This window comes from Dendrobates tinctorius, unplaced genomic scaffold, assembly GCF_039654945.1.
Source record: "Dendrobates tinctorius isolate UK_male_01 unplaced genomic scaffold, ASM3965494v1 ptg000017l, whole genome shotgun sequence".
NCBI lineage: Eukaryota > Metazoa > Chordata > Amphibia > Anura > Dendrobatidae > Dendrobates > Dendrobates tinctorius.
The window spans coordinates 13269425-13296011 of NW_027361685.1; the positions used below are offsets into that span (position 1 = coordinate 13269425).

The following is a 26587-nucleotide window of genomic DNA, read 5'->3' on the forward strand; positions in this document are numbered from 1 at the left end:
ATGATCTTTTAGCAACAATTTTTTTCTTTTCCCAAGGGTAAAAGGAGAAAGTGGCCCCCAAAAGTTGTTGTCCAATTTGTCCTGAGTACGCTGAAACCCCATATGTGGGGGGGGAACCACTGTTTGGGCGCACGGCAGGGCTCGGAAGGGAAGGAGCACCATCTGACTTTTTCAATGGAAAATTAGCTCCAATCGTTAGCGGAAACCATGTCGCATATGGAGAGCCCCTGATGTGCCTAAACATTGGAGCTCCCCCACAAGTGACCTTATTTTGGAAAGTAGACCCCCCCAAGGAACTTATCTAGATGTGTGGTGAGCACTCAGAACCCCCAAGGGCTTCACAGAAGTTTATAATGCAGAGCCGTGAAAATAAAAAAATCATTTTTTTCCTCAAAAAATGATTTTTTAGCCCGCAATTTTTTATTTTTACAAGGGTAACATGAGAAATTGGACCCCAAAAGTTGTTGTCCAGTTTGTCCTAAGTACGCTTTTACCCCATATGTGGGGGGTAAACACTGTTTGGGCACACATCGGGGCTCGGAAGGGAAGTAGTGACGTTTTGAAATGCCGACTTGATGGAATGGTCTGCAGGCGTCATGTTACGTTTCCAGAGCCCCTGATGTGCCTAAACAGTAGAAACTCCCCACAAGTGACCCCCCAAGGAACTTATCTAGATGGTTGGTGAGCACTTTGTACCCCCAAGTGCTTCACAGAAGTTTATAACGTAGAGCCGTAAAAATAAAAAATCATTTTTTTTCCACAAAAATGATCTTTTTGCCCCCATTTTTTTATTTTACCAAGGGGAGCAAGAGGAATTGGACCCCAAAAGTTGTGCAATTTGTCCTGAGTATGCTGATACCGCATATGTGTGGGGGAACCTCTGTTTGGGTGTACGGTAGAGCTCTGAAGGGAAAGAGCGCCATTTGACTTTTTCCACGCAAAAGTGGCTGCAATTGAGATCGGACACCATGTTGCATTTGGAGAGCCCCTGATGTGCCTAAACAGTAGAAACCCCCAAAAAGTGACACCATTTTGGAAACTAGACCCCCTAAGGAACCCACCTAGATGTCTGGTGAGCACATTGAACTCCCAAGTGCTTCACAAAAGTTTATAATGCAGAGCCATGAAAATAAAAAATAATTTTTTTTCCACAAAAATAATTTTTTAGCCCCCAATTTTTCATTTTCCCAAGAGTAACAGGAGAAATTAGACCCCCAAAGCTGTGGTGCAATTTTTCCTGAGTACGCTGATACCCCTTATGTTGGGGTAAACCACTGCTTGGGCACAATGTCAGGGCTTGGAAGGGAGGGAGCACCATTTGACTTTTGAACGCAAAATTGGCTGGACTCAATGGTGGCGCCATGTTGCCTTTGGAGACCCCCTGATGTGCCTAAATAGTGGAAACCCCCTCAATTCCAACTCAACCCTAACCTCAACACACCCCTAACCCTAATCCCAACCCTAACACACCCCTAAACCTAATCCCAACCCTAACCATAACCCTAACCACAAGCCTAACCCTGATCCTAATCCCAACACACCCCTAACCCTAATCTTAACCCTAATTCTAACCCTAACCCTACTTCTAACCCTACCTTTAACAGAAAAATAAAAATACAGTATATATTCGCAAATAAGCCGAGATTTTCAGCCCATTTTTTGGGGCTGAAAGTCCCCCTCTCGGTTTATTCGCAAGTCATATATCAGGGGGTCGGCGGGGGTGTCAGAGATCTTACTCACCCCATCCTGGCACGTCTCTGCAGCCCCCCCGCTTCTCCGTAGGTCTCCTGTGCCTGTATTCAGGGTTGCGTGGTACCGCTCATTAATCTCATGAATATGCGCATATTCATGAGTTTAATGAGCGGTACCACGTGACCGCTGAACGCAGGAAGAAGACTGAGGGAGAAGCAGGGGCTGCAGAGAAGACCGTGTGCCAGGAGGGGGTGAGTATGATGGGGCAGAGCAATATTCTGTCCCCGTTCCATCCCCGTGCATCGCTGTGTCTCCGGGTCCTCCTGCTGTGACCCTCAGCAGAGGGCGCGATGGTGTAGTCAGTGCACGCCCTCTGCTGAACGTCACTGCAGAGACCCAGGAGACAGAGTGGTGGACGGCCATGGAGCGGGACAGGTAAATATTGCCAGCGCCGGAGGCCTGAGCAAGCGGCGAAATCAGCACCTGGAGGTGAGTATGTCATTTTTTTTTAATTGCAGCAGCAGCAGTGGCAATATATGGGGGGTATTTATGGAGCATCTTATGGGGCAGCATTATCTCTTGTGCAGCAGCATATGGGGGTATTTATGGAGCATCTTATGGGGCAGCATTAACCCTTGTGCAGCAGCATATGGGGTAATTTATGGAGCATCTTATGGGGCAGCATTAACCCTTGTGCAGCAGCAATATATGGCGGGTATTTATGGAGCATCTTATGGGGCAGCATTAACCCTTGTGCAGCAGCATATGGGGGGTATTTATGTAGCAACTTATGGGGTAGCATTAACCCTTGTGCATCAGCATATGGGGGTATTTATAGAGCATCTTATGAAGCAGCATTAACCCTTGTGCAGCAGCATATGGGTGGTATTTATGAAGTATCTTATGGGGCAGCATTAACCCTTGTGCAGCAGCATATGGGGGTATTTATGGAGCATCTTATGGGGCAGCATTAACCCTTGTGCAGCAGCACATGGGGAGTATTTATCTATGGAGCATCTTCTTGGACCACCATTAACCCTTGTGCAATACCACCCTCGGCTTATACATGAGTCAATACGTTTTCCCAGCTTTTTGTGGCAAAATTAGGGGGGTCGGCTTAAACGCGGGTCGGCTTATACACGAGTATATGCGGTAAATATATTTTCATTATTTTATTATATTGCCCTACCTATGGGGGTGATAAACGGGGGGTTTATTTACTTTTTTATTTTTATCACTGTGATAGAGTTTATCACAGTGATCAAAATGTACCTGGAATGAATGAATGAATCTGCCAGCCGGCAGATTCGACAGGCGCACTGCGCATGCACCCGCCATTTTGGAAGATGGCAGCGCCCATGGGAGGAAGATGGAGGTACACCGGGAGGTATCGGGACTCAAGAGGTACCCGGAGGGCAAGGGGGGATCGGAAGGCAGGGGGAAGCGGTGGGCAGGGGAGGGGGAGCAAATACTGACGGAGGCGGCAGATCACCCCGTCAGTCGGTGTGGGGGGGTGTCACATCTCAGTCTCCAGCCATGGCCGATGCTATTGCAGCATCGGCCATGGCTGGTTTGTAATATTTCACCAAATTTAATTGGTGAAATATTACAATCGCTCTGATTAGCTGTTGAAAGTGAAACAGCCAATCAGAGCGATTGTAGGTAAGGGGGGGCAAAGCCAATCCCTCGGGGTGAAGCACAAAACCCCCTGTACCTGCGGGTCGGGTGACCTTTCATTGACCCCGGTCACCCGACCCGCAGGAGGGCGATCAATTCATGATGCCACATAGGCGTCATTGTTCGGATTGGCACCGACTTTCATGATGTCAATGGTCAGGAAGGGGTTAACAGCTGTTACAATACCAAACTAGGGCAGTCCCTATAGGAGAAAAAACACAAGAATTATACTGTATTGTCACATACTATCTATTCCTGACACTGGAGTGGCTTATAAACTTACACAGTATATAGTTTGAGGTCTGGGATCTGTCAATATGTGGCTAGTTTTCTGACTGTTATGGATAGTCTCGCTTGAATATAGGTCAGTATTAAATAGTCTCCTGATGAGTCGCCTTTGGTGAGGACGATGAAACACATAGAAATGAGAGGCTTGGAGAGTGAGTGTGCATGCGTCACCTCACCCTATATACTGAACTGTGGGGTACATGTTTTTTCTATTAGTCACCTATTGACTAACCTTCAGGGGGTGAATTATGGGTATAGTTTTACATTTGGAATTTGTAAAGTTTAGTTTAATCCTTTTGTCAGCAAACATGAGGAATGACATGAGACAACCCATTTAAGAAGATTCAATTTTGATTAAAACTATTCCAACATTATGAACATAAAAAAGGCTTCTCCCCTATGTGACGTCTCTGATGTTTATTAACAGTTGATTTCCAAGTAAAACATTTCCCACATTAAGAAAATGAAAAAGACTTCTCCTCTGTGTGACTGCTCTGATGTCTAACAAGAAGCGCTTTCTGGTTAAAATATTTCCCACATTAACAGGAAAAAGGCTTCTCTCCTGTGTGAGTTCTCTGGTGCTTAACACAATCTGATTTATTGTTAAAACATTTCCCACATTCTGAACATGAAAAAGGCTTCTCCCCTGTGTGGGTTCTTTGATGGCTATCAAGACTTATTTTCCATTTAAAACATTTCCCACATTCAGAACATGAATATGGCTTCTCTGCTGTGTGAGTTCTCTGGTGCTTAACACAATCTGATTTATTGTTATAACATTTCCCACATTCTGAACATGAAAAAGGCTTCTCCCCTGTGTGGATTTTCTGGTGATTAACACAATTTGATTTATTGTTAAAACATTTCCCACATTCTGAACATGAAAAAGGTTTTACTCCTGTGTGGATTCTCTGGTGCTTATCACAAGCTGCTTTATTGTTAAAACATTTCCCACATTCTGAACAGGAAAAAGGCTTCTCCCCTGTGTGGGTTATTTGATGGCTATCAAGACTTATTTTCCATTTAAAACATTTCCCACATTCTGAACATGAAAAAGGCTTCTCCCCTGTGTGAGTTCTATGGTGAATAACCAAATCTGATTTCCGGATAAAACATTTCCCACATTCTGAACAGTGAAAAGGCTTCTCTCCTGTGTGAGTTCTATAGTGATAAACCAATTGTGATTTCCGGTTAAAACATTTCTCACATTCTGAACAGGAAAAAGGCTTCTCCCCTGTGTGGGTTTTTTGATGGCTATTAAGACTTATTTTCAATTTAAAACATTTCCCACATTCTGAACATGAATATGGCCTCTCTGCTGTGTGAGTTCTCTGGTGAATAATAAGATGCTCTTTCCGGTTAAAACATTTCCCACATTCTGAACAGGAAAAAGGCTTCTCTCCTGTGTGAGTTCTCTGGTGACTAGTAAGATGCTCTTTCCGGTTAAAACATTTCCCACATTCTGAACAGGAAAAAGGCTTCTCTCCTGTGTGGATTCTCTGGTGTTTATCAAGATTCCCTTTCTGGTTAAAACATTTCCCACATTCTGAACAGGAAAAAAGCTTCTCCCTCGTGTGAGTTGTATGGTGATTAACCAAATCTGATTTCCGGTTAAAACATTTCCCACATTCTGAACATGAAAATGACTTCTTTGCTTTAGGAGCAGTTTGTTTTTTATTGCCTCTTTTGTGACTTTGATTTTCCTTAGTAGTAAGTAAAGAATCAGAAGATGGGACCTGTTTCATAGGATCAGATGACAGATCTTTGCTGTGAATGGATGATGGTATATCTGGAGTAATGGTAATCACTTCAGTTGTTTCTTGTAGGATCTCAAGATCATCAGATTTAAAAATTGAAGATGTCAGCTGTCCCTCTGATCTCCTGGTACAGTCCTCTGCTAAGATAAAAACAATTTTTTTAATAAAATATCCTTGAGTTATATATTTTTGAACATTTCTACTTAAACTGTACATAAAAATGGCAAGCTATGTAAAGAACTTTAATTATTTACCAAGACAATGACAGTTCACAGTCTAATAGAAAACCTTGTTGGATGAACCAGTAGTGTGTGGTGTTCAACTGTTTGTTCATTCTGCCTCACAAATATCGAATAAAAAGAAGCCAATCAATGTTATGTAGGCGAAAATAATACCAATTCTCATCTCACAAAAACAAGTCCCCACTCAGGTCCATCATCTGTCAATGGAAAAACAGATAATGCAGGTTACATTTAATGCTAGTTAGGGTTAGTGTTGGGGCTAAAGTTAGAGTTAGTGTTGAGGCTAAAGTTAGAGTTAGTGTTGAGGCTAAAGTTTGGGTTACTGTTAGGCTAAAATTAGGGTTAGGGTTACTGTTAGGCTAAAGTTAGGGTTTATTCTAAAGTTAGGGTTAGGCTAAAGAATTAGGCTTTTCTCAATTGTCTCCCCAATAATTTGGTCACGTCAGTCATGTCAGAGTTTTTTATTTCTGGAAAATAAAAATGAAAATGAATAAAATAGCCCGTCAGTATTATAGTGCAGAGGAGGCTTATACACTTTTATGTTCGGATAGCGAAGAAAGTGCAGTGTCAGATGGCGATGTGGATTTCGAGGGCTTTAGTAGCAGCGACAGTGATAGCTCAGAAATGAGCAGTGATTCTGGTCCATCCTCACACACAAGGACCAGTACAATAAGAAGGACAAATAGCGCTTCTGGAGAAATGTCTCCAACTCAGGGAACAATGCCCAGTACTAGCGCTGTCACTAGTGCTCGTGAATTGGCGCACACCAATGTCCAAGGGGCTTTGCCTCTTGATGTAGCATTTCCTAGATAGGAGGCTTCAGATTTGGCTAATCCATTCATTCCTAATTTTAATGCCATTCCTGGTATAAATGTGGAGTTGGAAAATTTTGGACCAATTATTTTTTTAAATTTGTTTATGACAGATAGCTTGCTAGAGCATATTAGCCTACAAATTTATATATTTATGTCGCTCCTCACCCAACCGCCTCCAAGACTTCTCTTGAATATCCCCCATGCTCTGGAATTCTTTGCCCCAACAAATCCGACTATCAACCACATTCGGATCCTTCAGACGGAACCTGAAAACCCACCTCTTCAAGAAAGATTACAGCCCGCAAAGACCTTGCTGCCTCCTCACCACAACCGGAGATATCGCCTCAACCAACACCGGAACTGCTGCAACCCACCAACCTACTGTCTCCTTCCCCACCATCCTGTAGTATGTAAGCCCGAAAGGGCAGGGTCCTCTCCCCTCTGTATCAGTCTGTCATTGTAAGTTTGTTTACTGTAAGTGATATCTGTAATTTGTATGTAACCCCTTCTCATGTACAGCACCATGAATCAATGGTGCTATATAAATAAATAATAATAATAATCCCAATTCATCAGCCAGAATCCACGATCCTATTATGCTAGGTCAAATTTATGGACACCAATTAATGTCCTAGAAGGGAAAACATTTTTAGGACTCACTTTCGCTATGGGGCTTGTTAAAAAAACGAGCATTCTGTCCTATTGGTCCAACCGCCCTGTTCAAGCCACCCCTATTTCTGCCGTTCTTCCTAGGACCCGTTATGAGATGCTCATAAGATTTTGGCATTTTAATGACAATAGTCAGTGCCTGCCCAGAAATGCCCCAGAACATGACAGACTATTCAAAATCAGACCCATCATCGAAGACTTGACAGAAAAGTTTTTAAAGCTTTACACCCTGTGATAAAACACTCCGGGATCGCCTTTGCTGGGGTCAAAGGTCACGTGCGTTCAGCATGAAACTCAGGCGCACAGCCGGGTTCCGGGTATAACTGACACTGGGTCAGGTTTATCAAAGGTGAAAGCAATGCATAAAGAAAAAAAACATAAAACAAATCCTTGCCTGTCTGGCACTAACTAAACAAAGGACACCCTAACTACCAACTGGCGGGCTTCTCCCGTCCAGCCAAACCACAGTTGCAGTTGGCACTGCTTTCACTCACATGTGTCTCTCACACAGACAGGCTCTCTGTGTTCCCAGGCTGAGACACTCACACAACCACCTGGCATCCTTTTATATACGCCTCCCATTATTCATTAGCAACCAGGTGCGATACTGACCAGACTAGGTCACATAGGAAAGGTATCTGGGCGAGATATACCTGCCCTCATCCACTATTCCCACATGATTCTCACAACCCCAACAGAAAACATTTCCATTGATGAGTCCCTTGTAAAATTCAAAGGAAGACTGCACCTCAAGCAATTTATTACTAAGAGGGCAAGGTTCGGCATAAAGCTCTATAAAATGTGCCAGAGTTCAACCGGACACACATCAGTTTTTCGCATTTATGAGTGGAAAGACAGCCAACTAAACCCACCAGGATGCCCTACTTATCTGAGGACATCTGGAAAAATCATTTGGGAGCTGATAACTCCATTTTTACAAAAAGGCTCCAATCTGTATGTTGACAACTACTACACCAGCATACCTCTATTTAAAAGTCTGGCTGAACATAACATAGGGGCTTGTGGGACCATTCACAAAAACCGTCAGGGGTTTCCACAATCATTGGTCAGCAAAAAGTTCCGAAAAAAACAGTCAGGGGCTTTACACAATGGAGAGCTGCTTGTCCTTAAGTATAAGGATAAAAAAGATATTTTTATCCTGAGCTCGATCCACACAGATGCCACAAGGGCCACTGCAGACCAACAGGGATCCACTACTCCAAAACATGTGTCTGTCACTGACTACAACAAATATATGGGGTGTGGACCTTGCAGATCAGGTTCTACAGCCATACCAGGTATCAAGAAAATCATAGATCTGGTATAAAAAGTTAGTCATGTATTTGTTTCAGGTGGCCACATAGAATTCTTTTGTGTTATACAAAAAAGCCAGAAATGCAGATACTTTCCTTGATTATCAGGAAAAGGTCACTGAAAATCTTGTTTTTGAAAATTTTGTCCCCACCAATCCTTTAGAATGTGAAGATGTCAGAAGACTCACTGAGCGACATTTTATTGCACTCATCCCAGTAAGTGAAACAAGAAAGAACCCCCAGAGAAGATGTCGTGTATGTTCCTAGAGAGGAATGAGGCATGATCCCCGCTATTATTACCCACAATGCCCATCATTGCCAGCCTTATGCCTCCATGATGGCTTTACAATCTTCCACACAGAACCACGTTTTTGAACTGTTTTGACTTTCAAGCATTTGGTAAATTGTTTGTGACACCCACAAACAATTCCAGCAAAATCTGCTCTCCAATATGACACTCCTTCCCTCCCGAGCTCTGCCATGTGCCCAAACAGTGGATTACCCCCACATATGGGGTGTCAGCATACTCACGACAAATTACACAACAACTTTTGGGGTCCAATTTCTCCTGTTACCCTTTGGAAAAAAACTTTTGAGGGCAAAAATTTCATTTTTTGTGGAAAAAATATGATTTTTTTATTTTCACGGCTCTATGTAACCAACTTCTGTGAAGCACTTGGGGTTCATAGTGCCCATCACACATCTAGATAATTTCCTTGGGGGTTTAGTTTCCAAAATGAGGTCACTTGGGGGGGTTTCCACTGTTTAGACACATCATTGTCTCCGACAATGTGACATGTCACCCACAAACAATTCCAGCAAAATCTGCTCTTCAATATGGCGCCCCTTCCCTTCCAAGCTCTGCCATGCGCCCAAACAGCAGTATTCTCCCACATATGGGTTATCGGCGTGCTCAGGAGAAATTGCACAACAAATTTTATGTAGAAATTTCTCCTGTTACCCTTATGAAAATGCAAAATATGGAGCTAAAGAGATTTATTTGTGAAAAATTGTATTTTTTTTTATTTCCACGGCCCTACGTTATAAACTTCTGTGAAGCACCTGTGGGTCCAAGGTGCTCAATACACATCTATATACAGTCATGGCCAAAAGTTTAGAGAATGACACAAATATTAATTTTTACAAAGTCTACTGCTTCAGTTTTTCTAATGGCAATTTGCATATACTCCAGAATGTTATAAAGAGTGATCAGCGTAACAGCAATTACTTGCAAAGTCAATATTTGCCTAGAAAATTAACTTTATCCCCCAAAACACATTTCAACATCATTGCAGCCCTGCCTTAAAAGGACCAGCTAACATCGTTTCAGTGATTGCTCCATTAACACAGGTGTGGGTGTTGATGAGGACAGGGCTGGAGATCAATCTGTCATGATTAAGTAAGAATGACACGACTGGACACTTTAAAAGCAGGCTGGTGCTTGGCATCATTGTTTCTCTTCTGTTAACCATGGTTATCTCTAAAGAAACACGTGCAGTCATCATTGCACTGCACAAAAATGGCCTAACAGGGAAGAGTATCGCAGCTAGAATGATTCCACCTCAGTCAACAATCTATCGCATCATCAAGAACTTCAAGGAGAGAGGTTCCCTTGTTGCCAAAAAGGCTCCAGGGCGCCCAAGAAAGACCAGCAAGCGCCAGGACCGTCTCTTAAAAGTGTTTCAGCTGCGGGATCGGGATACCAGCAGTGCAGAGCTTCCTCAGGAATGGCAGCAGGCAGGTGTGAGTGCATCTGCACGCACTGTGAGGCGGAGACTCTTGGAGCAAGGCCTGGTCTCAAGGAGGGCAGCAAAGAAGCCACTTCTCTCCAGAAAAAACATCATGGACAGACTGATATTCTGCAAGAGGTACAGGGAGTGGACTGCTGAGGACTGGGGTAAAGTCATTTTCTCTGATGAATCCTTTTTGATTGTTTGGGACATCTGGAAAATGGCTTATTCAGAGAAGACCAGGTGAGCGCTACCACCAGTCTTGTCTCATGCCAACTGTCAAGCATCCTGAAACCATTCATGTGTGGGGTTGCTTCTCAGCCAAGGGAATGGGCTCTCTCTCAGTCTTGCCTAAAAACACAGCCATGAATAAAGAATGGTACCAGAATGTCCTCCAAGAGCAACTTCTCCCAACAGTCTAAGAGCAGTTTGGCGATCAACAATGCCTTTTTCAACATGATGGAGCACCTTGCCATAAAGCAAAGGTGATAACTAAATGGCTCAGGGAACAAAACAAAGAGATTTTGGGACCATGTCCTGGAAACTCCCCAGATCTTAATCCCATTGAGAACTTGTCGTCAATCATCAAGAGACGGGTGGACAAACAAAAACCTTCAAATTCAGACAAAATAAAAGCATTGGTTTTGCAAGAATGGACTGCTATCAGTCAGGATTTGATCCAGAAGTTGATTGAGAGCATGCCAGGGAGAATTGCTGAGGTCCTGAAGAAGAAGGGTCAACACTGCAAATATTGACTTGCTGCATTAACTCATTCTAACTGTCAATATAACCTTTTGTTACTCATAATATGATTGCAATTATATTTCTGTATGTGATAAAACCATCTGACAAACACACATAAAAACCAGAGGGCAGAAGATCATGTGAAAATATAATATTTGTGTCATTCTCAAAACTTTTGGCCATGACTGTAAGTTCCCTAAGGGGTCTAGTTTCTAAAATGGGGTCACTTGTTGGTGGTTTCGACTGTTTAGGCACATCAGGGGTTCTCCAAACGTGACATGGCAACAGTTAATTATACCAGCATATTTTACATTTAAAAAGTCAAATAGAGTGCCTTCCCTCAGGAGCCCTGCCGTGTGCCCAAACAGTAGATTTCACCCACATATGGAGTATCGGCATGCTCAGGAGAAATTGCAAAACAAAATTTATAGTCCATTTTCTCCTGTTACCTTTGCGAAAGTAAAAAAATTAGGTCTAAAGGAAAACGATTCCTGTAACCATCAATGAGACTTATGCACCTCTCGACAGGTATTTTGGCCACTCCTCAAGAGCAAACTGCTCCAGTTGTCTCGTGTGTGAAGGTTTCCTTTTCCAGACGACATGTTTCAGCTCTTTCCAAAGATGCTCAATAGGATTTAGGTCAGGGCTCATAGAAGGCCACTTCAGAATAGTCCAATGTCTCCCTCTTAGCTGTTATGAATGGGTCACCGAGGAGGAAAAAACAAGCTAAGTCACAGAAAACCAGAGAGGTTGGTAACTATGCAGATTACAGATCCCTGATCCTAACCACACAACTAGCAGCAGCCGTGGAGCGTACCTACGATGATCCTAGACGCTTCGTCACAGCCGGAGGACTAAATAAGCCTAAAGCAAGGAAAGGTGAAAACTAACTGCCCCAGAGCAGACCCCAAAGGAAAGACAGCCCCCACACATGTATTGACGGTGAAACAAGATGAAAGCACAAACACAGGCAGGAAAATAGGCTGAGCAAACGATGGGGCCCAAACTAACTAGAAAGAATAGGAAAGGAAAGACACTGTCTGCAATCTGCCAAAAACCCTACAAAAATAATGTCCAACACTTCTGATAGCAAAATTAACCCTGAAGTCACTAGACTTCTCCCACTATATCAGCACCCTGAAATATTCTGAGACCGAGCAGAAAGAGGCCAATCTAATAAGGGACAAAAAAAGCAAATTGGCAAATACAGATAAATAAGAGTGGAAAATCAGCACAGCCCCAGCCGTGGCTGGCTGACCACACAAAAAACTGAATAGACCAACAAAATCAAGTGTGAATATTAGCAGAAAAACAGCTTGAGATGACTGGAACAGAGTTGAAAACCTAGACCTGAAAAGCCAGAGGAATCATCAGCACCAGCATAGGGCGTCGGCTGTCTTAAATCCAGTCTAAGATTCCTGAGGTCCAATCGTCATCCTCATTATCAGGTGGCAGATCTCTACTGATTAAATCAACCTCACTACCTCCTGTTACCACCAGAGGGAGCAAGGAAGGGGAACTCACAACTGGTGGACCAGAGAATGAACTCACAACAGTACCCCCCTTGAGGAGGGGTCACCGAACCCTCATCCACACCACCAGGCCGATCAGGATGGGCACGGTGAAAAGCACGAACCAATCTATTGGCATGAATATCAGAGGCAGAGACCCAAGAATTATCCTCCTGGCCATAACCCTTCCATTTGAACAAATACTGGAGTCTCCGTCTAACCAAACGAGAATCCAATATTTTCTCTACCTCATATTCCACATTGCCTTCAACCAACACAGGATCAGGAGGTGCTGCCATAGGAACCACTGGCTCAACAAACCTCTTCAACAGAGATTTGTGAAATACGTTATGGATCTTGAACGTAACTGGAAGAGCCAGTCGAAACGAAACAGGATTAAGAATATCCAAAATCCTATAAGGTCCAATAAATCTTGGCTTAAATTTTGGAGATACAACCTTCATAGGAATATTCTTAGATGACAACCAAACCATATCACCCACTTTAAACCAGGGACCAATGGTCCTATGCCGGTTGGAAAATCGCTGGGCCTTTTCCTGAGAGAATGACAACTTATCCACCACTTGGTCCCATATCTGCTGCATTCTCTCAACCACAGTGTCCACACCTGGGCAGGACGAAGATTCCACTTGCCCTGAAGAGAATTGAGGATGAAACCCAAAATTACAGAAAAAGGGTGACATCAAAGTGGCAGAACTAGCTCTATTGTTCAGTGCAAATTCGGCCAAGGGCAAAAATGAGACCCAATCATCCTGATCAGCAGATATAAAACATCTTAAATAAGACTCCAAGGTCTGGTTTGTTCTCTCAGTCTGTCCATTGGTCTGGGGATGAAACGCGGAGGAGAAGGATAGCTGAATTCCCAGATTGGAACAAAAGGCTTTCCAGAATCTGGAAACAAACTGGACTCCTCTGTCGGACACAATGTTCTCAGGAATCCCATGTAACCGAACCACCTGTTGTAAAAACAAGGGTACCAAGTCAGCGGAAGATGGCAACTTTGGGAGTGGTACAAGATGGACCATCTTTGAAAATCCATCACAAATCACCCAGATAACAGTCATTCTCTGAGAGACAGGAAGATCAGAAATAAAATCCATTGAGATATGGGTCCATGGCCTCTTGGGCACCGGCAGGGGCATCAGCAACCCACTAGAACGAGAACAGGGTTTAGACCGAGAACAAGTCCCACAGGACTGTACAAAATTCCTGACGTCACGAGATAGAGCAGGCCACCAAAAAGACCGACTCACCAAATCTCTGGTACCAAAAATACCTGGATGACCAGCCAATGCGGAGCAATGAATTTCAGACATCACTCTCTTTCTCCACTGGTCAGGAACATACAATTTTCCCATAGGGCAACGCTCAGGTTTATCCTCATGAAATTCCTCCAGGGCGCATCTCAAATCGGGCGAAATGGCAGAAAGAACTACCCCCTCGCCTAGGATGGTAGTAGGCTCGCTCACATTAAGAGAATCGGCAAAGAAACTCCTAGAAAGGGCGTCTGCCCTAACATTCTTAGTGCCCGGAAGAAAAGAGACCACAAAATTAAAACGCGTGAAAAACAAGGCCCATCTAGCCTGTCTAGGATTCAAGCGTTTGGCCGACTCCAGATAAATCAAATTCTTGTGATCGGTGAGGACCACAACTTGATGTCTAGCTCCCTCCAACCAATGTCTCCACTCCTCAAATGCCCATTTCATGGCCAACAATTCCCGATTTCCCGCGTCATAGTTGCATTCAGATGGGGAGAACTTTCGAGAAAAGAAGGCACAGGGATTCATCTTAGAAGTCACAGGGTCTTTTTGGGACAAAACAGCTCCTGCACCAATCTCAGAAGCATCCACCTCCACCTGAAATGAAAGTGAGATCAGATTGCCGTAAAACTGGAGCTGAAGTAAATCTCCGCTTAAGCTCCTGAAATGCTGAGGCAGCCTCAGGAGACCAATTCAGCACATCAGCACCCTTCTTGGTCAGATCAGTCAGTGGTTTGACAATACCAGAAAAATTACCATATTTTTCCGCTTTATAAGACGCTCCGGATTATAAGACGCACCCCAAATTTTGAGGCGAAAAATAGGGAAAAATCTTTTTTAATAAAATGGTGGTGCATCTTATAATCCATGCGTATTATTGCTTACTGGGGGTGGTGCTGGAGGAGGCCGGAGTGGAACATTGCTGCTGGGATGAGGGGGTGTTTTGATGTGCAGCGTGCCGCTGCCTGATGCTGCCGCCGCCCTCTGTCCCCTGATGCTTGCTGCCACGGCGCTGTTCCTCGGTGCTTGCCACCTCCGCCGTGCTGTCCCCCAGTGCTTGCCGCCGCGGTGCTCTGTCCCTGGTGCTTGTCACCACTGCCGCGCTCTGTCCCCCGCTTCTTACCCCCACCGCCGTGCTCTGTCCCCTGGTTCTTACCTCTACCACCGCGCTCTGTCCCATTCAGCGTGGGAGTGTCCAGTACTTGCCGCGGCGCTGTCCCCCAGTGCTGCCGCGGCGCTGTCCCCCGGCTCTTACCGCCACCGCCGCGCTCTGTCCCCAGGTGGTTGCCGCCACTGCCGCGCTCTGTCCCGTTCAGCGTGGGGGGTCTCTGCCGCTTCATGCCTGCTTTCCTGTGGATTTCTTCCTAGAAAATGGCCACCGCGCATGCACAGATAGAGATCTCGGCACTGAAATCTCGGGAGATGAGATTTCAGCGCTGAAATCTCATCTCCCGAGATTTCAGTCCCGAGATCTCCATCTGCGCATGCGCGACAGCCATTTTCCAGGAAGAAATCCACAGGAAAGCAGGCATGAGGCGGCAGAGACCACCCACGCTGAACGGGACAGAGCACGGCGGTGGCGGCAACCACCAGGGGACAGAGCGCGGCGGTGGCGGTAAGAACCGGGGGACAGCGCCGCGGCAGCACTGGGGACAGCGCCGCGGCAAGTACTGGACACCCTCTGCGGCAGCACAGAAAGGTATATCCTCTTTGTAAGACACACCCTCATTTTCCCCTCAAATTTGGGGGAAAAAAGTGCGTCTTACAAAGCGGAAAATACGGTACCTATAAATTTGCGATAGAAATTATCAAAACCCAAAAACTTCTGGAGGACCTTCAAAGAAGTAGGCTGAACCCAATCATAAATGGCCTGTACCTTGGCTGGGTCCATTTCAATAGTCGATGGAGACAAGCTAAATCCCAAAAATGAAATCCTCTGTACACTAAAGAGGCATTTCGAGCCCTTAACAAACAGGGAATTCTCCCTCAAAATCCGGAACACAGTCCGGACGTGTTCCACATGAGAATCCTAATCACTAGAAAAGATCAAAATATCATCCAGATAGATGATCAAAAACTTATCCACAAAGTCACGGAAAATATCATTCATAAAGGACAGGAAGACAGAATGGGCATTAGTGAGCCCAAAAGGCATCACCAGGTACTCAAAATGTCTTTCCGGAGTATTAAACGCCGTCTTCCATTCATCCCCGTGCTTGATGCAAATAAGATTATACGCCCCCTGAGGTCAAGCTTAGTAAACCAGCAGGCACTCTTAACTCTGGAGAATAAATCAGACATCAGAGGTAACGGGTACTGATATTTAACCGTCATCTTGCTAAGGGAACGATAATCAATACATGGTCTTAATGAACCATCTTTCTTGGCCACAAGAAAAACCCCAGCACCTAAAGGTGACGAGGATGGTCTAATATGAACCTTCTCCAACGACTCCTTAATATAGGATCGCATAGCATCATGTTCGGGTACTGATAAGTTGAAAAGCCGACCCTTGGGAAATTGACACCCGGGCATCAACTCAATTGCACAGTCATAACTCCTATGAGGAGGCAAAGACGCAGACTTACTCTCATTAAATACATCAGAAAAATCGGCCAGATAATCAGGAATATCATGAGACTGAGGAGAGATGGAGAAAACAGGAGCGTCCCTAAGAACACACTGACAACCCCAACTCACCACAGTCCCAGATTTCCAATCCAAAACTGGATTATGAGTTTGCAACCAGGGAAAACCCATAACAATAATATCATGCAAATTATGCAGCACCAAAAATTTACAACTCTCTTGGTGGTCTGGGGCAACTCGCATTGTCACCTGGGTCCAAAACTGAGGTTTATTCTCCGCCAAAGGAGTAGCATCAATACCCCTCAAAGGAATAGGCGTCCGCAGAGGCGTCATGGAAAAACCACAACGTTTAGCAAAGTCCAAATCCATGAAATTCAACGCTGCTCCTGAATCCACAAAAGCCTTAGTAGAAAAAGTGGAAAAGGAGCAGATCAGAGTAATTGCCAAAAGGAACTTAGGTTTTACACTGCCCACAGCAAATGTGTGTGCAAAACGTTTCTCTCGTTTAGGGCAGACAGAAATAGTATGAGAGGCGTCTCCACAGAAAAAACACAGCTTATTACGCTTTCTAAACTCCTGACGTTGCGCCCTAGACAAAACCCCATCACATTGCATAGGTTCAGACATTTGTTCAAGAGATGGTAGCGTCTCCCGTGTAGTTTTACGTTCACGTAAACGTCGATCAACCTGAATGGCTAATGACATAGAATCATCCAGACCAGAGGGAACAAGAAATCCCACCATAACATCTTTTACGGTCTCTGATAAACCCTTCCGAAAGAGAGCTGCCAATGCACTATGATTCCATGTAGTAAGGACCGTCCACTTTCAGAATTTTTGACAGTATAACTCTGCAGAATCCTGACCCTGGTTTAATGCCAACAGGGTTCTCTCAGCTTGATCAATAGCATTAGGTTCATCATACAACAACCCCAAGGCTTGAAGAAATGCGTCCACATTAGTCAGAATAGGATTTTCAGGTGTCAGAGAAAAAGCCCAATCCTGGGGATCACCGGACAGCAAGGAGATGACAATTTTAACCTGCTGCACAGAGCTCCCCGATGAGTTAGGCTTCAAGGCAAGAAATAATTTACAATTATTCTTAAAATTCAGAAATTTAGACCGATCCCCAGAAAACACATCAGGAGTAGGGATCTTAGGTTCAGCAGCATGTGACTGAATGAGGTAGGTGGAAATCCCCTGCACTTCAGCAGCAAGTTGCTCCACACAATCAGACAATTGCTTAATCTCCATTAGGAAAAAAAAATCCTCCTACAGCCCCAGAAAAAACAAGAGGAAAAAATGCATAAAAAAAAAATTCTGACACTTTTTTTTTTTTTTAACAACTTTTCCCTGCTTTTGAGTACCCTAGAATCTGCGGTGTGGCTGGTGATTCTGTTATGAATGGGTCACCGAGGAGGGAAAAACAAGCTAAGTCACAGAAAACCAGAGAGGTTGGTAACTATGCAGACTACAGATCCCTGATCCTAACCACACAACTAGCAGCAGCCGTGGAGCGTACCTACGATGATCCTAGACGCTTTGTCACAGCCGGAGGACTAAATAAGCCTAAAGCAAGAAAAGGTGAAAACTAACTGCCCCAGAGCAGACCCCAAAGGAAAGACAGCCCCCACACATGTATTGACGGTGAAACAAGATGAAAGCACAAACACAGGCAGGAAAATAGGCTGAGCAAATGATGAGGCCCAAATTAACTAGAAAGAATAGGAAAGGAAAGACACTGTCTGCAATCTGCCAAAAACCCTACAAAAATAAAGTCCAAACACTTCTGATAGCAAAATTAACCCTGAAGTCACTAGACTTCTCCCACTATATCAGCACTCTGAAATATTCTGAGACAGAGCAGTAAGAGGCCAATCTAATAAGGGACAAAAAAAGCTAATTGGCAAATACAGATAAATAAGAGTGGAAAATCAGCACAGCCCCAGCCGTGGCTGGCTGACCACACAAAAAACTGAATAGACCAACAAAATCAAGTGTGAACATTAGCAGAAAAACTTAGCTTGAGATGACTAGAACAGAGTTGAAAACCTAGACCTGAAAAGCCAGAGGAATCACCAGCACCAGCATAGGGCGTCGGCTGTCTTAAATCCAGTCTAAGATTCCTGAGGTCCAATTGTCATCCTCATCAGGTGGCAGATCTCTACTGATTAAATCAACCTCACTACCTCCTGTTACCACCAGAGGGAGCAAGGAAGGAGAACTCACAACTGGTGGACCAGAGAATGAACTCACAACACTTAGCCATTCTTGGGTGTTTTTAGCTGTGTGTTTTGGGTCGTTATCCTGTTGTAAGACCCATGGACTGTGACTGAGACCAAGCTTTCTGACACTGGGCAGCACATTTCTCTCTAGAATCCCTTGATAGTCTTGAGATTTCATTGTACCATGCACAGATTCTAGGCACCCTGTGCCAGATGCAGCAAAGCAGCCCCAGAACATAACAGAGCCTCCTCCATGTTTCACAGTAGGGACAGTGTTCTTTTCTTGATATGCTTCATTTTTCTGTCTCATCTGTCCATAGGACATTCTCCCAGCAGCTTTGTGGCTTCTCAACATGTAGTTTGGCAAATTCCAGTCTGGCTTTTTTATGTTTTTTTTTTTCAACAATGGTGTCCTCTTTGGTCGTCTCCATGAAGTCCACTTTGGTTCATACAATGACGGATGGTGCGATCTGACACTGATGTTCCTTGAGCTTGAAGTTCACCTTTAATCTGTTTAGAGGCTTTTCTGGGCTCTTTTATTACCATTCGTATTATCAGTTTCTTTGGTTTGTCAACAATTTTCCTCCTGCGGCCACGTCCAGGGAGGTCGGCTACAGTCACATGGAGCTTACATTTCTGAATAATATGTGCAACTGTAGTCACGGGAACATGCAGCCGCTTGGAGATGGTCATATAACTTTTACCTGTAACATGTTTGTCTATAATTTTCCTTCTAATCTCCTGAGACATCTCTTTTCTTCGCTTCCTCTGGTCCATGTTGACTGTGATACACACCATGTCACCACACAGCACAGTGAGTATCTGTAGCCTCTATACAGGCCACTCACTGATTCCAGGATTGTAGACACCTGTGATGATAATTAGTGGACACACCGCGATTTATCATGTCCCTTTTGTCACATTATTTTCAGGGGTTCCATCATTTCTGTCCAGGCCTATTTCATGAGTTTTACTTTTTTTTAAAAAAATTCTGTGGAAGCATGGCTGAAAAGCAATGTCTGACTTTCATTTGTTCATTTTCATAGATTTTTGATAGATTATTAGTTTTGTCAGATTCATGTTATTTCTGTGACCATTGTGGGTTTTTCTGTCATTAAACGAGGGGTAACAACAATTTTGACCACGTGTGTATAGATTATAACGCTCAGTGAATTAATTTATAAAATGGAATCACTTTATGGGGATTTCTACTATTCTGGTTTTCTGTCATTTAGTTATATTAGGGCTTCTGCATATGGTGTGTCCAATCTCATCTGGGATCTGTTCCTGCTGTCCAGCTGGAGTAATCTGCTCCCTACTTCAGCCAATTGGAAAGTACCGCACCCTACTAAAGCGCAAAGCACATGGCCGGAATCTGCCAGATACAGCGCTGTTCTCCTCTGGTTCAGTCCTCTGTGCTCAGCTTGCGGCTTGTGTATTTGTTTCCTGCTGTGACCGTGGTCCGTTTAATGACTACTCTTGTGTCTTCTGATTCTGTATTCTGTCCTTCTAGTTCTGACCCAGCTACCTGACTATTCTTCTCGCCATCTAATACTACAGAATAGCAGGTAACGCCATGGTCCAAGCCTAGGGGTCCCAGTGTAAGTCCAGATTCCATGTGAGGTTGTTATAGGGCGATGAGCAAGGCAATCCTTGGGATATGGAAAGCAGAGAAGATAGAGCCAAGCATGTTCATGGTGGACATCTTTTGAGCTGCCAGGTGACCATGAACAGTGCTCCCCATACATTGTGTCTGCAAACTATTCCAGCTAGATCTGCATTCAAATAGCTAAATGGCGCTCCTTCCCTTCTGAACACTGCCATGTGCCCAGACAGTAGTGTACAACCGTATGTAGGGTATAGCGTGAAGCTGGAAAATAATTTGTAAGATCCATTTGTTTTCTATTATCCTTTGTGAATAATTTATCACCACATAAAGTGACACACGTCAGATATTAATAATGGGGCCTGATTAGGAACACAAAACTGGCTGCAGGAAGAGGTTAAATCAGAGGATTTTGGACACTACTGTAATCACACACTGTGACTATAGACAATAACATCTACTGAAATGATCAAACTCCACAGTCTCCATCAGTAATAAATGAGCAGCTAGTGGTGAAACCTCTCTGGGGTAATTAGAGTATGGGGCTCGGTGACGTCACAATCTAAACTATCGTAAGCTCCAATATTTTCTGTCAGATGAGATTCATGAAGAAATATTACACATTTATAGAGAACTGTGTATAATAATGCAGAGCTGAGATGTCTGAAAGGGAACCTGTCAGCAGGATTGTGCTCAGTAACCTACAGACACTGTCAGGTCAGCGCCGTTATACTGATTACAATGATACCTGGTGATCAAATCCGTCTTGTGGTTGTTGTGTAATCTGTATTTGTAGTTTTCAGTTTATGAGATTCTCGTGCTCTGGGGCGGGGCTGTGGGTGGGGCTGTGGGTGGGGCTTTATGTGGTGCTCTGATTACATATTCATCTGTATTGGCATATGACAGGTCGCTGACACCTCACTGACCTGCCCCCATTATTACATAATGCATATAATAGTGTTGATGTTATTGTTGATAATGCCTATAATATTGTGGCTATTGTGAGGCTTAGAAAAATAATTGCATCCAGCAAAATGTCACCGGTGATGGCGGTGCCTGTCCAGTGGTATCTATAAGTAAGAGATAGAGGCTACTGGACAGGGGCCAGTGGTGTCATTTTACTGGATGTAATTTTTTTTCTAAGCCTCACAATAGCCACAGTATTATAGGCATTATCTATATATATATATATATATATATATATATATATATATTTACCTTAAATTGTCTGTCATCCACTTCCGTCTCGATGGCCTCGAATCCCACAATCCACCGTGCCACACCGGAAGTACGCCAACCGCCATATTGGAAAACCAAAGTGATGGGTATTCCAATATGGCACCTGTTGGTGATACCAGGCCCTTCCACAGTACCACCAGGGGGATACCGCCGGGACCCTCCCGCCACCACCGGACCCGCCGCTGCCTGCCCACCCACCTCTGTCACAGCCGGCAGGAAAGACCGCGGCTTGCGGCCTGTGCTGGAGATGGGGTGCGGGCGCCCTCTGGTGATGCCGCACCCCATCTCCAGCACAGGCCGCAAGCCGCGGTCTTTCCTGCCACGCCGCCGCTGCCTTCCCATGTACATACACACACACATACTCACATACACACACATCTCCAGCACAGGCCGCAAACCACCCTCTTTCCTGCCGGCTGTGACTGCACGGAGGTGGGTGCACAGGCAGCTGCGGGACACACACACACTTCCTTCCCGATGCGATAACATCGGGCACACATCTAGTCAACAATAATATCAATGCTATTATATGCATTATGTAATAATGGGGGCAGGTCAGTGAGGGGTCAGCGACTTGTCATAAGCCAATACAGAGGAATATGGAATCAGAGCACCACATAAAGCCCCGCCCACAGCCCCACCCATAGCCCCGCCCCAGAGCATTAACTGAAAACTACAAATACAGATCACACAACAGTAAACCAGAGTTGCCCTCATTTATGGTGGACCATTGGAGCTACTATGGATCCTGAGCAGAAGATTAGAGATAATAATATTGCTCCCCATTTCAGGAGAGATTGTGCAGTAATCTGAATTCCTTACGATGGAAAACAATGTAATGTATGACGTGGAGTGAATCCATGACACCAGGGCTGGAGCCAACACATCTCCTGCAGGCGGGAATAAATGTATATTACAGCCCTCAGCCACGCACAGCTTAGAGATCTATCATGGCACAGGTGGAATGTTTGTCCTGGAGATTATCACAATCCTCCTGGAAGTTAGTTGGTTTTAATACAAATTGAAAAGTCAGGATAAAGGGAAACTCTGCTGTTATTGGACAGAAATTCACACTTAGCCTAAATGTGCAGTGAGGTTATGTGTACACGTTGCGGAAGTCCCATGGAAATTTCCGTGAGAATTGCGGAATTCCATTCCGCGGGAAAATCGCATTTTAAATTCCCGCGATTTTCACGCGGAAAAACTAGCGTTTTGCAAGCGTAATTAGCTTGCAGAATGCTAGCGTTTTCCAAGCGATCTGTAGCATCGCTTGGAGAATTGATTGACAGGTTGGTCACAATCGTCAAACATAGTGTTTTACAAGTGTGACCAACGTTTTACTATTGAGGCTGCCTATGCGGCATCAATAGTAAAAGGGCTAATGTTAAAAATAATAAAAAAAAAGAAAAAAAATCGGGCCATATTCACCTTCTGGCGTCCCGCGCAGCATCCCCAGGCCTCCGCGATCCTCTGGCAGGTCCCGTTCCCAGTGATGCATTGCGGCAATGACCTTTGACGTCGCGGTCTCGAGAGATCACTACATGATCGTGACACGCGACGTCAGCAAAGGCATCGCAATGCATTACTGGGAACGGGAGCTGCCGTGTGTATCGCTGAGGCCTGGGGACACTACGCGGGACGCCGGAAGGTGAATATAACCCGATTTTTTTATTTTAATTCTATTTTTTATAGGGATATGGTACCCAGAGCCTGGAGGACAGTCTCCTCTCCTCCGGACCGTGGGTACCATCCGCAAATGTTCTGCTTACTTTTCGCATGGTGGGCACAGCCACATGCGGAAAGTAAGCAGAACAATGCATTTCTATGTGGGCGGAATCGACGCGATTCCGCAAATTAATGAGCATTCTGCGGATTTTACCGCGAAGCAATTCCGCCGCGGGAAAAGCCGCAGCATTAGCACAGCATTGCGGAATCCCATAGCATTGCATGGGTTGCTGTTTTTTTGTGTTTTCGCGGCAAAATCGCACGGTAAAAACCGCCGCGAAAAAAACGCGATGTGTGAACGCAGCCTTACTGTTGTCGATCGTAAAAGAAAAGTTTGGCCAGAAAGACTGGACCTGGTCTTGTAGGGACCATGAGACATTCAGCAGCACAGAAGGGAGAGAAGATTAATCCGATAAGATCTCAGGGATCTAGGAAGCCAACAGCATCATTACCCTCCACTTTCTCTTACAGGCCCAGCATAAGATTTTTCTTCAAGTGATTTTCTATCTTGTCAGCACATTCTACGTATGCTGTCATTTGGCTTTATAGTTACAGATCTGGGCAGGTAACGGTCAGCGTCTCCTAATGTGAAGGAGAGAATGGCTAATTCCAGTCTCTTTGTCTTGAGAATAAACTTCAGTTGTGAGCAAGCCTTTACTGAGAAAGGAGTAGACATCTAAGGCCGGGATCACACTACTGTGTGTGATGTGAGAAACTCGCAAGAGTCTGTCGCATCAACAGCCATGTATTTCTATGCAGCCGCAGCTCCGGTCCTGAGTACCGGCGGCAGCACCGGATGTTGATGCGAGAGACTCATGCGTTTCTTGTATCACACACAATAGTGTGATTCCGGCCTAACTCTGTGTTCAGTGTGACTCTTTAAGTGAGCTCTCGGCCTATATTGGGTCAGGTACAAGCAATCAGATAGATATCGCTTTAAGGGATCACCCTCACACTAATCCCAGGGGGTAGGTGGATCCTCCAGGTTGTAAGTTATATAGAAAAGGGCTTTCACTGCCCAAAGTCATTTGAACAGTTTTGGGTGGAGGAGAATGTTGTGGTCTAGAGGCAAAATGGTGATCATGGTAATACGGCCGGACTACACCACCGATAAAGCAGCCACAGCCGGTGACTGAGAGGAATCTGTGACTACTCTGCATTCAGTGGTTCCTACTCACCTGGGTAGTCATATCTGGGAATCTCCTCTTTACACCACTCATCATCCCTCACATATGTCTCTGTAGTATTAATATGGGTCAGATCTTCACCCTGAAACAAATATTGTAAAAGTCACAGACAGATGGAGAAGTCCCATCTATGATCAGCTCTAATCCTGCCATCTCCACCGTTCTCATTACACAAGTATAAAACATATAATACTGGTGGATAAAACAAGACTGAGCACAAGACCTTCACAGCCGTCTACACATCATAGGGGAGATCTCCTGACACCTTCTCTCCATCTACCTGATGATCCTGAGGAGCACTGGGATCTTCTTGGTTACAGTCCTGTGGAAGAAGAGGACGGGGACATCTCTCTGGTGTTGTCCTCTTACTGGATAGATCTGGTGGAAACACATACAGGGACTGAATACATTCTCTACATACAGATAATTATAGGCCGTGTGTATTTAGTCCTGTCTATTACCTGGTGATGTGAGGGGCTGGGGAACCTCCATTATGACGTTCTTGTACAGACCTCTGTGTCCTTCTAAATACTCCCACTCCTCCATGGACAAATAGACAGCGACATCCTGACACCTTATAGGAACCTGACACATACAATGATACCGTCATCCCCCCGATCCCTTCATAGCGTTACTGTATAATGTCCCAGCATTCCCAGCAGTGTCACCTCTCCAGTCAGCAGCTCAATCATCTTGTAGATGAGTTCTAGGATCTTCTGGTCATTGATGTCCTCATGGATCAGGGGGTGAGGTGGAGGCCCCGTGATTGGGCTCAGGGGTCTTCCCCATCCCTCAGACACAGGGTCCTGACAGCGATCACTAGAGGTCTTCTTCAGCACTGTGTAATCCTGGTTATGGAGAGACACATTAATAAATCTCACTACAGACATTTCCAGAGTCCTCACCTCTCCAGTTCTGTCCATCTGTTACTCCCATAGATAAGAATGATGTAATGTGACGTCATCAGAATCTCTCACCTCTCCAGTGAGACGGAAGAGGACCTCTAGGGTGAGGTGTAATATCCTCTCCGCCATCTTGTCTCTGTCCATATCCATCCTTGATGGGTAAATCAGGAAAATTCTCTTCTGTAGAAGATCTTCACTGAGAGGATCCGATATTGTAGAGACCTGAATGAGAAGAAGATGATCCGATGTAACATCATAAGAATCCTGTGTAATAATACAATTACTGGAGATAATAAGGGAAACATATGAGGAGATTTATTATCTTACAGGGTTTAGTTTTCTTCCCTGACATCTACTAATAAAACCTATATATTTAGGCCACAGACAACAAGCAGTTTCCTCCTCGGAGTCGGCAGCTGAACACGTTCCTCATAGACTCATCTTACATAACGCTAATTCTCGTCTCATTACCAACACTGGAATCGGCATTAGCAATACTGCAGGAGAGATTCATTACACGCGACATGAGAAATAACTCCTTCATGATGAGGACGACATCTTCATCTTCTACTGCGGCTCTAGAGACAGATGTGGCCAGAGTCGGTCACTGCCTCCATCCCCACCGGCCGTCTATATGAATGTTTCCCATCTTCCCCGCACTGGAATCTTCTCTCCCGTTAGATCTCAGCTCTGAGTCACACACAGAAGTTTGAGGCTTTTAGAAAAGATTTTTAGTTTTCACAAACACAACGGACAGAAATGATCTGATCCCAAAGTCTCCATGTACAGTGATTTATGGGGTTTATTTCTGGCCTTAGGCTTTCCTATATTACAAGAAAAACTCCAGAAAAAGCCGATATTAAAATGTTTCTAAAGAAAATTGTCTCCAACAATTCTTGTAAGAAGAAAAAAATATGCAAAAAGCAGAAGACACATTTTATAATTTTTAACGTGAAACATTTATTAAAAATAAATTAATCTTTTTGTGCCCCAGAACATAGATGTACACCGCAGGGACGGCACAGATGAGGCTGCAACAAAAACCCTGACAGTTTAACCACTTGCTGCTGTGAAAAGCAAACATGACATCTAAGAAGGTGTGACAGAGTTTGGCTGAATGCCCCCCGCCTCCAAGTACTCGATAGTATGGGGCGGCCTAGTTACTACGATACTTACATGCCTAATAATGGGGTCTGGGCTGCAATGTATGAAGGTCTATTAGGCCAGAGGCAGCGTCCAATAAGTTACTTTATAACGCCCCCATACTCAGTAGACTAAAGTTCCATGAAAGCACTGATTTCAGGGGGTTTAGCCAACCATATAATGTATTTGGGGGCCTCCCGACAGATGATGTCAGGGCAGAGAAGGATCTGACATCTTGAATTTCAGAGGA

At 44.5% G+C, this 26587-nt stretch overlaps 2 protein-coding genes across 2 annotated transcripts in view; one reads left to right on the plus strand and one right to left on the minus strand.

Moving 5' to 3' along the window:
* LOC141082292 (uncharacterized) overlaps positions 1–26587 on the plus strand; it is a 987535-nt gene that overhangs the window by 852110 nt on the left and 108838 nt on the right. The gene's annotated exons all lie outside the window — the stretch shown is intronic.
* Positions 4060–25179, minus strand: LOC141082354 (uncharacterized). Its single transcript, XM_073566297.1, has 5 exons — positions 24958–25179; positions 24751–24874; positions 24570–24667; positions 24281–24371; positions 4060–5551 (listed from the first exon to the last, which is right to left on the minus strand). Exons 1-5 carry the CDS (start codon positions 25177–25179, stop codon positions 4197–4199), a joined length of 1890 nt encoding a protein of 629 aa, XP_073422398.1. The 3' UTR covers positions 4060–4196.

Excerpts from the sequence above, each read along its gene's own strand:
- LOC141082354 (XM_073566297.1), bottom strand. The coding sequence starts at position 25,179 with ATGTCTGTAGTGAGATTTATTAATGTGTCTCTCCATAACCAGGATTAC. Across the intron at positions 24,372-24,569 it reads GTGCTCCTCAGGATCATCAG|GGTGAAGATCTGACCCATAT; the intron begins GTAGATGGAGAG and ends TATTTGTTTCAG. Across the intron at positions 5,552-24,280 it reads TCCCAGATATGACTACCCAG|AGGACTGTACCAGGAGATCA; the intron begins GTGAGTAGGAAC and ends TTATCTTAGCAG.